Here is a 15268-nt window from a genome sequence, read left to right as displayed (position 1 = left end):
TGATTTTTCTATCTTGTGGCCTTGGCTAATTCATTGACGAGTTCTAGCTTTTTCTGATGAGTCCATGGCATTTTCTACATAGGCATTCATGTTGTCTGGGAATAGTTTTATTTCTTCCTGTCCAATCTATATGTCTTTTATTTCTTTTTCCAGCTAACAACTAGACACTTCAAGCCTCCCCATCACCACCTACTTCCAGACCATCCCAAAATCTGTATGAAAGAGTATAATTTGAGTCCTGCCAGAACACATTACTGTTGTTGGTCCTTTTTGCCCTCTTCCAAATCTTGCCTCACCTTTTCGGCTTGCTTTACTTCTCAAGTTAGTGGAATTCTATCTAGGTGCGCTGTCTTTATAGACAAAATTCCTTTCTATGCTCTTTAGGTAAAATAGGTTTAAGTAAAATAGCTGGACATGGAGCCTGCCGTGGGGCTTGAAATCACCACCCTGACATTGAAACCTGAGCCAAGACCAAATCTGGGCCACCCAGGAACCCCCAGGCAGAATAATTTGAGTTATTCATCTTCTTTGTTGTGTTTCAGTAATGGATCAAGTTCAACCTAGTTTTAGTAATGCCTATGAATTATCATTTTTCTGTGTTAAATTTTTGTTCATCAGAAAAGATGATTATTATTGAAATTTAGGAGAAATCACCTAAAATGTTCATCTTGAAACCACCTTGTCAAATCTCTTGCCTTTTTTGCTCACAAATTCAATCACAGCTCCTATATCCTACCACTCTTATTTCCTGGGTTGTTCTTCTGAAACCTGTAGAATTACTCTAACTCAGGAACAGAGAATGCAGAGCATGGGCCCTAAAGTCAGACTCTAGATTCAACTCTCCACTGATGACCTTGGGCAAGTTTCCTCCACACATAGAAGTACATAGCTCAATGAATTTTGAAAGTGAACACATCATGTAGCCAACATCCATGTCAGAAAGTTGAACATTACCATTGCCTCAGATCTTGTATTAGAAACTTAAGTTTGTAGGTGACTTTTTTTACGACAAAACATATACTATGTTAAAAATCCTTTTTTTTTTTTTATGATTTTATTGATTTATTCATGAGAGAGAGAGAGAGAGAGAGAGGCAGAGACACAGGCAGAGGGAGAAGCAGGCTCCATGCAGGGAGCCTGACGTGGGACTCAATCCCTGGTCTCCAGGATCAGGCCCTGGGTTGAAGGCGGCACTAAATTGCTGAGCCACCCGGGATGCCCCTATGTTAAAAATCCTATAATAAATCCCAGAAAATATAAAAAAGTGATTCTCAAACTGTTACCTGATGAATGCATAGCCTCTGTATTTTTATGCCTACCCTAAACCTGCCCTACTAAAAGACAACAGAGACTAGAAGTATGAGATAGGAATAAAGAACAGGGATACATTAGAGTTAAAAAGTGAAAAACGATTCCATCATAAGACGATTATTTTATCAGGGTGTTGCAGGAATTTTAGTTCAGAATATGGTGGATATAGAGAACAGGAGATGATGAATCCTAGAGAGTAGATTCAGCCTAGGAATGATCAAAGGCAGTATCCCTATTGACAAGGACAGTGTATAGTGCATGACACAAGAGGGTGAAATTATAGACTCTGGTAATATTTTCTTCTATTCTGGGAGGATGAATTCTTGAAGACAGTTTCAGGGGTGGTAGAGGATCTTTCTTCTCCAATATTTCTTGTCTCTATAGTACCTTCCATCTCAACACTCTTTCACAGATTTGAATATTTCAGGACACTCCTAATGAAAATCCTTCTTGTTACTGACATTCAGAAGATACTCCTCAGCAAAAAAAAAAAAGGGAGGTGGTGGTGGGGGGCACATACCTGTTCTTTGACCTCAATGTTATGTTCCCCTTCCAGAATAAGGGTGACAGCTTGCATAATTTGCTTTCCATGAGTACTCATTATTTTATCTATATGCTGCAAAAACAATGGGAAATCCACAATTATCTGGGGAACAGAGAAGAAGACCATAGAAAGGAACAAAAAGCTTCTAAAAGTTAAATAACTGCTTGAAAGAGAACATCATAGCATATAGAAGTAGATGCCACAGAATAGCGTTTATTATAGCAGAAAACTGCATTTTGCCTTCTATGTGTATGGGTGTATACGTGTGTGTGTATGTGTATGTATATTATACATATATGTTAAGAAGGACATAGACTTGACCTGATTAAGAATACAGTCACTGGGGATCCTCAAGCCCAAAGACATTAAAGAAAAAGGAACTTTAAAAATGGATGGGGAAAGGGAAGAAGCCAAAGACATGGAAAATATGGCACAGATTTACTAATACCCTGGGGCACAAATGTACAAAGAAGGCTCAGAAAACAAGTGAGGCACAAAGGGACTATCCATGTTTCTTCATCTACCTGAAGGCCACTGACACTGTTGCTTAGGGAACAACAAGAGGGACCCCAGAAAAAGGCTCAGTCCCTCCTGCTTTGACATATATCCACACTGCCATCTTCAGAGGTCAACCCAGTAAATGTTGGCAGGGTGGGAACTGGTCTATGGAGTAACACTGAGAAGCATTCTTTAAAGGAAAAGAAGCAGAGACCCCAGGGGTAAGTAACTGAGGCAGACAAGAAAACCCATTCTGGCCAGCAAACTAAGTAAAAATAAAGTAACAAATCAAGGGAAGCTTATATTCAGCATGGAGTAAGGAGAGGGAGACAGAATAAGCAGTGTGGGAGTGGAGGGTCAGGTAGCTATATGGTGAAGTTCACTTATGGTGGTGACAGGTCTAGATATCGACTTCTCACTTCTCTGGGAAGGGGCAACATTTGAATCACACTTCTTGGCAGATGTTGATGGGAGAAGTGAGGGAAGGCAAAGTTTTATATTGCATATGCAGGGGCAGCTAATGTGGAAACCTGGATGATTGTACTTACAGGCCGAGTAGAGAGGAGATTTCTAAGAAGTCCCAATGTCTTCATCAGCACATTCAAATCTGAATCTGATAATAACCGGAATAGCTGTTCAGTACTCAAGCTTCGTAAAATATCTGCTTTTATTTTTTGTTCAGCTTGAAATGCCATATTCTGAAAGGATTAAAGAAGCTTCAAAAATCATGTTTAATTTTCTTTATTAAATATTTTAATAGTAACTCTGAGAATTTTCAAAGTACAAACAGAAGCTGCAAATAATCTTTAAATTTAAGTCACATTATTTTTCTGATGTCTGTTAATTACCTATAATTCTGTCTGTGAAGAGAAAGATAACTATCATTCCTATATATACTCCTGTATAAGGAATATGACCACTTTTTGACATGGGTATTTGAGAGTCTTAAGATTTGACAAAAAATTAGAAAATATACAACTCAATTCTTTAAAAAAAATATTCAATTTATTTAAACTGAAAACAAAAACAAAACCCAAAGCCCAAACAATAAAACGGTTCACCCATTTCTCCCACCCGCCCATCTCCTGCTTCTTCTGGCAACCACTGATCTGCTATCTATATCTATGAGCTTGGTTACTTTTCTTTTTCTTTTTTTTTTTATTGAAGATTTTATTTATTTATTCATAGAGACACACACACAGAGAGAGAGAGAGAGAGAGAGAGAGAGAGAGGCAGAGACACAGGCAGAGGGAGAAGCAGGCTTCATGCAGAGAGCCCGACGTGGGACTCGATCCTGGGACTCCAGGATCACGCCCTGGGCTGCAGGCAGCGCTAAACCGCTGCACCACCGGGACTGCCCAGCTTGGTTACTTTTCATAAATGTTTCTGGTTATCAGGTTACCTCCCTGCACCCTTTTTTTTTTTTTAAAGTAGGCTCTACACCCAGCATAGAACCCAATGTGAGGCTTGCACTCACAACCCTGAGATCAAGACTTTGAGCTGAGAGAGAGAGCAGATGCTTAACCCACTAAGCCACCCAAGCACCCCTTCTTCTGTGTATTTTAATAACAAAGTTATTACTAATAACTATACTGTGCCACCCATTTTAAGAATGACTAAAAATACTCCCTTATGGGTGAAAATAAGTAGTGGGTTTTGTCAACTTTACTGGCACCAAAACACCTACTATACTAGGTGTTGCTATGGCAAGTTTATATACAGGAAGCTCTCCAAAGGGGTAGGAAGTATATCTAAGCTACTAGCAACTTCAGATGGCTGGTATCTATTTTGCTCCTTTTTCTCCTTTCTAGATACATTATAGATTACCCCAGTTTAATCTAAAACCCCAGCTTAATCTAATAATAACACATCTGAAGAAAAGAAAAACATGGCAAATTCCAAATAAGTCATAAACCAACTTTTGATACAAAAATCTCTTGTAAACTAGAAATTTATCAATATTGCCTTACAAGAACTTTTTTTTTTTTTTAAGATCTTATTTATTTATTTGAGAGGGAGAGCATCTCAAGCGGATTCCTCATTGAACGCGGAGCCTTGAGGTGGGGCTTGATCTCACAACCCTGAGATCATGACCTAAGCCAAATCAAGAGCTGGACGCTTAAAAGATGGGTCACCCAGGTGCCCTCAGGCTTATTTTTAATTTAGGAGCTAAAACATGCAAAAGATCAAGTTACCTAATGATGTGAGGCAGTTTGGCAGAGAGAAAAAGAGCACTGGGCTGGTGTCAAGAGATCTAAACCACAAATGATGCCAGGATTTTACACTTGGTAGACAGAGAAGAAAGCAGCTGGTTATATAGTGACTGATGAGAATAAAATAGTCAATATGGGTTTGAGGATAATAAATTCAATTTTTAATAATAAAATTGTACATGTCAGGGAGGCTTCAAATGAAGTCTCATAGGCCATTTAAGTGATAGACCTGGGGAACAGGGGACAATTATGTGTGGGTATGTATATTTCTCAAAGTAACTTCTATTAAGGGGAGCTGAAACCATGTGAGTAGATGAAGTCCCTGAAACTGAAGTGTAAAGGGAATTGGAAACTGGGAACTGAAACTGGGTTTCCTGAGAAGGAGGTTGCAAAGGGGGTTAGGTAGAAAGTAAGGTTAAAAAAAAAAAAAAAAAAAAAAAAAGTCCTGGGAAGACCTTCAAGAAAGAGAAGTACTAAAAGCTGATTCAAAGTTTAGGAGAAAGATAACAAACTACTGGATTCAGTGCTTTCTTAGAAGAAGAGTATTTCTATCCCAAACTTTGTGTGAAAAGACAGCAGATACACACAGAACAGAGAAAAGAATATATGTTTAAAACAGGTTCAGAACCCATTGTCACCACTCATTAGGTGTGACACCTTGGATGATTCATTTACCCTCCAAGACCCAGGTTCCTAATTGTGAGGTGGATATAAACCAATATAACTTAAAATAAGAATTAGTGATAACCAGAGATAAAAACATTGCTCAGTGTCTTGTACACAGTAATTAAATTATAACTACTATAATTATATTTGAAGAAATCCATGTAAATTTTAATTTCAATATATTTTAATAAATCTTAAGTTATGTAGTTTTGACTTCATAGTTACATCATTTTTTAATTTAGATTATAAATTATTTACTTGAAATTATCAAGAAGTTATTAAGCAATTATGCATCAATTCTGTTGCCTTGGGCAAGTTATTTAATCACTCTGTGCTCAGTATACTCATCTGTAAAATATGAATACCCCCCCTAGCTTATTTCAGAATTATAAAGAGCACAGGAGACATGAAAAGGCTCTGTCAAGCAAGTAGTTCTAGGCAGGTTATCAATATATTCATGATGAGGAAAAAGTATTTTTTCCAAATTAGATGTCCAACTTTAATATCTGTCCGCTTTTCCTAATAATAAACAGGAGAACTGTGGCTGTGCAACTTGATTATATTCAAATCCAGAAACTGAATACTAAGTCTTCAAGGTCTGAGATCATTAGAAAACTGGGCCAAAATAGAAAGATTTTTCAAAAAGCAAATTTCAGACATTTCAAATAACACATTCTTTAGTTTTACCTTTGAGAACACCTCCATTCTCTTTACAAATGACCATATATAAAAGAGCGAAACATACCATTAACGCCCAAATTCCATTTACTCGCAAAGCGGGATTTTCACTTTGGGTTAATCCACAAAGTAGTTCTACAGCTCCAGACTCTAAAATTGGCTGTGATTGGAAAGGAAAAAAAAAGCACAGTTTTAAAGTCAGGTTTGTGACTAATGTGCATATATCCTGACAATCTATTATTTCCTTCCTACTTTTACCCAACTCCAACTAACTTTCACAAAGCAGTGAGTGAGGCAGACACAAAAACTACTATGAGAAGGGCAAGAACAATTAGTCTCTCACAAATTCAAAAACCAAAATAGTTCCAGTCATTTCTCTTTTCTTTGTAGCTCTGAAAGACTCAGGAGCTGTCCTAATCTCTGCACATGCCCTTATGATTAAAGTATCTAATTCCACACTCTCATTCTCACCTTTGAGACATTCACTCCCTGGGTAGTGCACGTGTGTATTCCATGTGTTTTCTTTATAAGCTGGGACTATGACAACATGGTTGGTTTACATGGAACTTACATTAACCAAACTAGCTTCTTTCCAAATTGTCAATGTTATTCCAAACATGCTGCAGAACACATCTTTTAAAACTACTTTCAGGACTACCTATCATATAAGCAAAACAGTTGTATACTTTAAGAGTCACATCACACGCTACACCTAAAATAGCATGCGTTAGATGCATGCTAGATGAGTAGATGAACAGTGGTTAGCCTGACCACTCACTTTATTTATGATCCTTGGCTGAAAACAGACTTTGATAATTTCTAAAAAATCCACACCTTTGAGGACTGATCTACTGTCACCAATGAGTGCTTAAAAGATCTCCTTTCAAGTGGATTCTACAATTGTCTTAAGCAATTCAGATTTATATAGGAAGAAAAAGGACAGTGACTTTCAAGATGACACTCTGAAGAAAGATACACGTTCCTCTATGTGTACAAATTGGTTTTATTTCTTTTTAAAAATTTTTTTAGTAAGGTGACACACAAGGTTACATTATTTTCAGATGTACGATATGATTTCATAAGTTTACACATTACGTTATGCTTACCAGAAGTATAGTATCATATCACCATACAATGCTATTACAATCCCTGCTATTCCCAAGACTTACTCATTCTATAACTGGAAGTCTGTATTGCCTTCTTCCTTTTTGTCTGTTTCACCCACCTCCCTATCTCCTGTTTTTTTTTTTTTTTTAATTTGCATTTATTTTTTAAAAAAGATTTTATTTATCTATTTACACAGAGAGAGAGAGAGCATATGTGTGAAAGCACACAAGAAGGGGGAACTACAGAGTGAGAGGGAGAAGCAGGCTCTCCACTGAGCAGGGAACCTGATGCAGTCTTGATCTCAGGACCCTGGGATCATGACCTGAGCTGAAGGCAGAAGCTTAACCGACTGAGGCAGTCAGGAGCCCTGTTTGTTTTTTGTTTTGAAGTTAAGTCCAAACTTACGAAGTAGCAAGAATAATATAAGGTACTTCTACATATTCTCCTAGATTCAACAATTTTAAACATTTTTGCCATATTTGCTTTATCATTATCTCTTTCCTTCTGTATGCCCATATCCACATTATTCATCTTTTTCTGAATCATTTAAAAGTAGAGCATATACATCATGTCCCTTTACCCTTCATACTTCAGACTTCAATGTATTTCCTAAGAACAAGGACATTCTCTTAGAATCACAGAACAGTTACCAACTTCAGAGAGGTTAACATTAAAACAATACTTTTAGGGGATCCGCGGGTGGCTCAGCAGTTTGGTGCCTGCCTTTCGCCTGGGGTGTGATCCTTGAGTCCTGGGATCTAGTCCCACATCAGGCTCCCTGTGTTTCTGCTTCTCCCTCTCTCCCTGTCTCTCTTGAGTAAATAAAATCTTTAAAAAACAAAACAAAAAACCCCAATACTTTTATCATATCTATAGCACATATGCCAGTTTTGTCAACTGGCCTAATAAATGTTTTTATAGCATTTCTTTCCATTCCAGTTCAGGATCCAATTTATTTTCAATATAAAAAAAAATCAATCGGGGATCCCTGGGTGGCTCAGCAGTTTGGCCCAGGGCGCGATCCTGGAGTCCCGGGATCGAGTCCCGCGTTGGGCTCCCGGCATGGAGCCTGCTTCTCCCTCTGCCTGTGTCTCTGCCTCTCTCTCTATGTCTATCATAAATAAATAAAAATAAATCTTTAAAAAAAAATCAATCGTATTAATGATCCTATGCCTTAGCTCATTTACCTTACTTCTAACCAGACTCTATCTATGTATGCTAAAGGTAGATCTGAGGCAACATAAGAGCTGTTCAGGATGATTGTATTGTACTAACTGCAACCAGATCATCATCATGCCAAGACTCCCACCATAAAAGCAGAGGAAAACAGATGGAAACTCTGGCATCCTGTTTAACTTTTTCTTCCTTCAGAGTAACTACCAGTCTCTCTCCTTTTGTTCCAGGATTTCTGCTTATTGAGTAACTATCTCTGAACCTCCACCTTGTTACTAAATGCTAGTTAGAAGTCTATAGGTGGGGGATCCCTGGGTGGCGCAGCGGTTTGGCGCCTGCCTTTGGCCCAGGGCGTGATCCTGGAGGCCCGGGATCGAATCCCACGTCAGGCTCCCGGTGCATGGAGCCTGCTTCTCCCTCTGCCTGCGTCTCTGCCTCTCTCTCTCTCTCTCTGTGTGACTATCATAAATAAATTAAAAAAAAAAAAAAAAAAAAGAAGTCTATAGGTGTTACAATGCTGGAAGGAAATTTAACAAAAATGGAACTACTAAATAAAGGATAGTGTCTAAACCTCAGCTCAGAATTGGGCAGACCAGAGATATTTTAACATGATGAAACTAACTCTATAAGATTTTATTTAAGCTTTATTAAAGCTTATTGTAGTTTTCCCTAGTATAAAAACAATACATGTTCAAATAATTTATAAAATGTATAAAAGGGAAAAAGTATTCCCATATGCAATCCCTCCCCAAACAACTACCATTAACATTAAACATTAAAAAGATTTTCCTGGGGTAGCCTGGGTGGCTCAGTCAGTTAAGCATTCGACTCTCAATTTCACCTCAGGTCATGATCTCGGGGTTGTTAAGACTGAGCCCCATGTTGGTGTCTGCGATCAGCATGGAGCTTACTTAAAATTCTCAATCTCTCTCTCTCTCTCTCTCTTTCAAAAAAAGTAAAACAATTATTTTCCAATGCCAGCATTAGCCCTCAAATGATTTACGATTCTGGTTTACAAAATTGAGCCTTAATTTATTCTTTAGTATATATAGTTTAAAAATAGTCTATTACTTTTGTAATTACATTTGTAGTTGCAGGCAGTTTAGATGACCTATAAGCTACTGTACCTTCCAAATAAGCTGCACATGCCAGGCAGAAAAGGGAGACTAAGAAATTAAACTGCATTTTAAAATGATCTTATTTACACATATGTCCCCAATTTATAAGTAGGTTTTTTAAAAAAGATTCATTCATTCATTCATTCATTAAGAGAATGAACAGGGGCAGGAGGTGAAGGAGAATCTCAAGCAGACCCCTGATAAGTGTGGAGCCCGACACCAGGCTGGATTCCATGACGAGGCTGGATCATGACATGAGCCGAAATCAAGAGTCAGACACTTAACTGACTGAGCCATTGAGGTGTTCCCAGTAGTTTTTAAACCTCAATCCTGAAATTTCAAAGTCAACTACTGTACAAATTATTTAACTAAGCTCTAGGTAGACTGAGCAAAGTCTAGGAAGAGAAAATCAATACGAACCTCTTTGCTTGGAGAAAATTCAAGAAGAAGGTTACATAGCATGGAAGATGCTACTACTAGGATTTCATCTGGTGCATTTTGTAAAACCTACGGAATTTAAAAAAGGGATGCTATTAATGGTTTGGAACAAGGGAGGTGAGATCATGAGAACAAATGAGAACCAAAAACAATTTATCTTTCACCTTGACTTTTCATATTGATTAGGTTAGGAAAGATCCATTTGATACTGTGTCAAACTTTACCTGGTGCTCTAATTATGACTAAGGCCCTCACACCTATCTTGCTGGAGAAGCTCCAGCCCCACTGCCAGGATGGGAAGTGCTGCACAGAAAGAGATAAACACATAAGTCAGGGAGGGGGCGCACTATATGAAAAGTGTGAACATCATGGGACTGCTTTGGAACGAGTTAGTTCAATTTACTCCATTGTATCACCCCATTTCTGAAACCACAAAATTGCCCCAGAGCCTGAAATGTTCTGATGTGTTTGTCTCTAGAAGGATTTTTTTTGTTTTTTTTTTTACCAAAAACATGGATGAATCAAGCTACTACACAGGTAGGGCAACGTGGGGACTGGTTTTCAAGACTGGAATCATAGCCCTGGTTCCAAACCCCCTTCTCTCCACTTATTAGATATGGAACTTGACCTATTTCTTAACCTCTCTGAGTCTTTGAATTGAGAAAAACAATACTTCCTTGATAGGCCTTTTTAAGATTAAATGTGATATGGTCAATGTTAAGGGAAGCAACACAAAATGGGAGTAAAGAACACAGGCTGCCTGAATGCAAATTTCAGCTCAAACACTAAATAAGTATATGAATTCCCTGGCTATAAAACAGGGATGATGGTATTGTTGTGAGAATTAATATATGAAAAGATTTTAGAACAGTAACTGGCACACAGTAATAGCTATACAAGTTTTTAAAAAGCTAATTTATTGTCATAATTGTCGTTATCATCAAGGACATAGTAGGTACATAGCAAACTAATTGCCATGGACTCACGCAACATAGCATAATGACAAATGTTAGTCACCATTAGCTATTATCAGAACCTGGTGTTTCTAGATTCTAAGAGTGAAGACTTGATAAAAACCACCTCGCTTATATGCAATATCCACTTCAACTGAATCCTTTTGCATTTGGGATCAGATCAGATTGATGATCCCTAAAGGAATCTTAGAAGCTCTTGTTATACAAACTGGAAGTGGATCATCACAAAAACCTTCAGAGTTAAATATATTATTTATAATGCTTTCTTCATCTAAATCAAGTCTGAAATTCCCTAGAATAAGCAAGAATTACAAAATAAAAATAGTTGTCTTAAGATATTGCATTTTAACTCTCCTGTGAACTGTTAGCTAGTTGATGAAGATCAAATCTATATGCTTTGCATCCTGATCTCTGTGTCTGCCACAACTCCCAGTGAGATCAATAATCCTTCCCTTGCCACACCTTTCCTTTACCCCTCAGGTACATACCCTACCCATTTTTTAAAGCCATCCTCATTCCAGAAGCCTCCTTGAAGCCCTTCCAGGCAGAAGTCACTCTATCCTCCTTTGAATATCCACAGTCTTTGTTTGTGACCTCTCCTAGGAGCCTTATTGCTGTCCACTATTCAAGTTCTTTGTGCAGCTATACCAATCTCCTTTTCTAGCAACAAATTTAAGCTTCTTAAAGGACTACTTTATCTATGGTCTAATTTATCCTGGCCCTTATCAACTGAAAGGCTCTGCACAAAAAGGGTGATATCATTAGCAGCAACCTACAGCCTCATCTAAGTTTTGATTCAGATTTATTTGACCCACACCACTTTTTTTTTTTTTTGGCCCTGAAGGAAAGACATAAGACCAAAGAAGTTATTTCGGTGTAAAGACATACGAGATGACACTGTGGTAAAAAAAAAAAAAAAAATCTAGGGATTGCCAAAAGGTTAAGAAGAGGTTATACCTCTAAATGACTGATTCTTTTCCTTTTTTATAACTAAAAACTACAAAGACTGTGGATGAAAGTCTAAAGTTTAATACCAAACACACAGGGAGATCAGATAAGTTAACTCAAGTTTTACTGACTAAAAGAAAACTGGGCAACTGCTTCCCTGTCACACTTGAGATGCTTGACCTTGGAAACACGTTCTGTAGATCTAAAGATGCTTTAGAACGTCAGATCTGAGGAGACAATATTCAAAATCCTTCACACAAAACCCAGCCATACTGCTGGACCTGGGAGTGCTGTTAGCTACCTTGGCTCACTATAAAGGCTTTGTGGGAATTGGTGCTACTTGCTGCTTTTCTTCTTACCTTCATTAAAGGTTTCCACACAGCATGATCCTGGAAACTGGTTCGAAGCTGCTGCACAGATCTAGATAAACTGTGCAAACATCTACAAAGAATAATCAAAATTAGCTTCAAAAGAAGCCAAAACTTTTACTTTTCAAAGACACTGCTTGGCATTTCAATAAATACTAATAAGCACTTCAAGTATATCTATAGACATTGTTAATTCAACTACTTCAGGGCTTCATGGGCTTTTCAGGCTAGCTTCCCTGGTAAGTGATGTAAGAATTCACCTGAGAATACTTTCGAGTAACATTTGGATTCTGCGCTTACTTGCTGAAGGTCCGGAAAGGAAACAGGTTAAACACACGGCAAAGGGTTTTTATTCAGACCATTTAAAGCTCATACCTGACGGCAGCTAACCGCACCTTGACACTAGACTCAGACAAGCCAGTCACAATTCGGTCCATCATATTTTCAGTCTCAATGATCTGGAGAAAAAGGTTAATGCTGCATAAATAACAACACGAAGAGGACAAATTTCACTGCTTGTAAATGCAAGTATGTTAATATCCATTAGAAGTTAATGTTTTTAACAAGAGTTTTTACCTCCGGAACCATCATTTTGTGGTGGGGGCAGGCAGCTCATCAGAAAGGAAGGCCTACCCACTAAGGACCTGCCAGACTGAATGACGGGCATGAAGGGCAGATTATGTTTCTTTATTTTTAAAAATACTTGAAACAACTATATGGCACAAATATTGCAGAGGTATTGCATAAACAGTATTGAGACAAAGCAAAAGATACAATTGAATCATCATTGGCAGGTTCCTGCCAGAGTGAGATTCTAGGAAAATCATAGTCCACACTCAGCTCCTTATGAAATCTGTGGGTTTCTGACAGAGCCACCCTGTGGCTACTTTCTTACTAAGCAAATGGAAACTAAGCTAAATATTTAGAAAAGTAACCCCTGCCATCTTTTTACTGTAACACTAAGTCCTGTTAGATATAATCACTACAATCAAAAAGTTTAATTTAAAAACAAGGTAGCCTACAATTTTCCTTCATTAAGCAATGTACAGATACAAAATAAAAACTGTGTGGAAGAAATTAAACTTAACTTGTGCGGTCCTATGGAAAAACCACATATTAGAAAAAAATACTGATACAATCACAACCAAAATATTAACAAAAACAACTAACATTGGTTAAGTACATCTACGTGCTGGGCATTGTGCTAATAAGCATATTACATTATCTGATTTAACCCTTTTGCAGGCATTATTATTACTCTCATCAGTGAAGGTTCTACATGATACAGAGCTTGCCTGGGATCACAAAGCAGAGAGGAACCCAGGCACAATCTCACTCCAGGGTCCTGATGCTTAGTCATGCCTGTAATATGGCCCTGGTTAGAGAAGTATGCCTGTGTTCACAAGGTAGGTGCCAACATGAGTGACATGTTAATGGGAGTCATTACTCACACCTGGAAAGCACGTGGCTGGGAGAACACATGGGAAGATCACCTGGGGAGCTTAAAAAAAAAAAAAATCTCAGGTCAATTAAATCAGACTGTGGAATGGGGCTCCAGCACCCGTATTTTTTTTTTTTTTTTTTAAAGCTCCTCAGGTAGAATCCAGTATGCAATCATGGCTGAGGATCCCTGGACCTAGACTAAAATGACAGGAGTTAGAAGGCTGACTTCAGAACAGAAGAGGGTGGGAAATCTTCAGATGTTCAAGCCAAATGGGAAGAGAAAACACAGTGTTGATGGGGAGAAAAATATCAACTATTAAGAACGTGGAGCCATGCTTTAGCTAAAGGGTAGGAATGGTCATTTTTATTTAGTGATTTGCAGGTTCCAAATTGACATAAGAAAACTTCCATATTGACTCCTCTCCCCAGACCAAACCTAAATCTCACCCTTAACTTTATGTTTTTCACCTTGTCTTCATGGTCTTCTAGTTTCTCAGCTCCTGGTTACCTACTTTACCGTATGCTTTTGCGCAGACACTCTACTTAGTAGACAGATTCCCCATTTCACTGTCCTCCCACCACACATCACTGCTTCAGATCTCAAACCACTGATACTACCATGGAAGTCACCAAACTTGGCAGCCTGGTCTCAGCTTATGCTATCCCACTTGGTGGGACCATCACTGCTGCTCCACCAACCCTGCACTCATCCTCAGGAGAGTCCCGTTATCTCCTAGGATGGTTACTTCGTTCTTCAAATTCTTCCCACCTCCTCATGCCTGAAGTCTCTCTGTGCCGCCTCATTTTTGCAGGGGCCTTGCTTTCTTCCTGGGACACAAGTTGTCTCAACTTTCTTCTTCTCCTTACTAATATGTCTCCATATTTCTCTTCTTTACTCCTTGTTGAAGTTTCATACTTCAAGCTCAAAGCCCTTCTGCTTTTATTGAGAAACTATTTTCCGTACCTCTTTCTTGCATCTTTATTCTGCCCAACCCCCTGGGTCCTTCTCTGCCTGCCCCAATGCCCACTTCCACCTCAACTTAAAAGAATGCCCAAATTTAACCTTTTTAAGCTATAGTCCTCTCACCCCTCCCTTCCTTAAATGGATGCATGTCCCAAGGCTCTGCTCATCTCTCACTCTACACAAATGACAATGCTGGGAGTTCAAAATCAGCTTGATACTCCCTAATCTAAAATTCTTTATTCCAAGAATAAAGTGGTGGTGGGGGCGGGGGGTGGGGAATGGAGCTGAGAAATGCTATTAGACTGACTCTGGGTGCTTAAGAAACATGGGCATGGGCAATAATTTAAAGAGGCTTCTGGATAATGTTTACCTGCCACATCCAACCAAAGATGTAAATCTGCCAAGGGATAGGACAAGTGTAGCACTCAGCAGGCATACAGATTTGCTCTATAATCCTGACCAATCACTTGATCTCCCTAGGCCTTCAGTACAATGAGGGGATAAAGCAATGATTATTTTACCTCCAGTCATTTGCAATCAGCATGTAAATAAACACGTTAGTTTATCAGGTTGTTCAGAAGTGACATGAGAAGGTAGGGTAGAAGAGACAAGATAGTACAGGTCTAGTTAGACAAGGGGTCAAACCAGGGAGCAGGCAGACGAGTCTAAGGGCAAATAGGGCACAGCTCCTATTTACGTGCCCACATTTACTTAGTCAGCAACTATCTGAGTGCCCACTGAATGCTCAACATGGTTTTAAAACTTGAAGATACAATGGCAAGGGAGAGAAAGCCCTTGTTCCTACCAAACTTACAATGAAGGATT

At 38.6% G+C, this 15268-nt stretch overlaps 1 protein-coding gene across 5 annotated transcripts in view; it reads right to left on the bottom strand.

The window, feature by feature from the left end:
* The window catches only part of ARMC8 (armadillo repeat containing 8), a 111137-nt gene that overhangs the window by 15499 nt on the left and 80370 nt on the right, over window positions 1-15268 (bottom strand). For all 5 annotated transcript variants that reach the window (XM_049099613.1, XM_049099614.1, XM_049099612.1 and 2 more), the window contains 6 exons: window positions 12412-12494; window positions 12028-12109; window positions 9729-9815; window positions 5978-6070; window positions 2902-3051; window positions 1832-1927 (listed from right to left, as the gene is read on the bottom strand). In XM_049099613.1, the coding sequence (XP_048955570.1) occupies window positions 1832-1927; window positions 2902-3051; window positions 5978-6070; window positions 9729-9815; window positions 12028-12109; window positions 12412-12494 (591 nt within the window). The remainder of the gene's footprint in view (window positions 1-1831; window positions 1928-2901; window positions 3052-5977; window positions 6071-9728; window positions 9816-12027; window positions 12110-12411; window positions 12495-15268) is intronic.

The sequence above is a fragment of the Canis lupus genome, chromosome 23, assembly GCF_003254725.2.
Source record: "Canis lupus dingo isolate Sandy chromosome 23, ASM325472v2, whole genome shotgun sequence".
Taxonomy (NCBI): domain Eukaryota; kingdom Metazoa; phylum Chordata; class Mammalia; order Carnivora; family Canidae; genus Canis; species Canis lupus.
The sequence above is the reverse complement of the archived record's forward strand: the minus strand, read 5'-3'. Positions and strand labels throughout refer to the sequence as shown.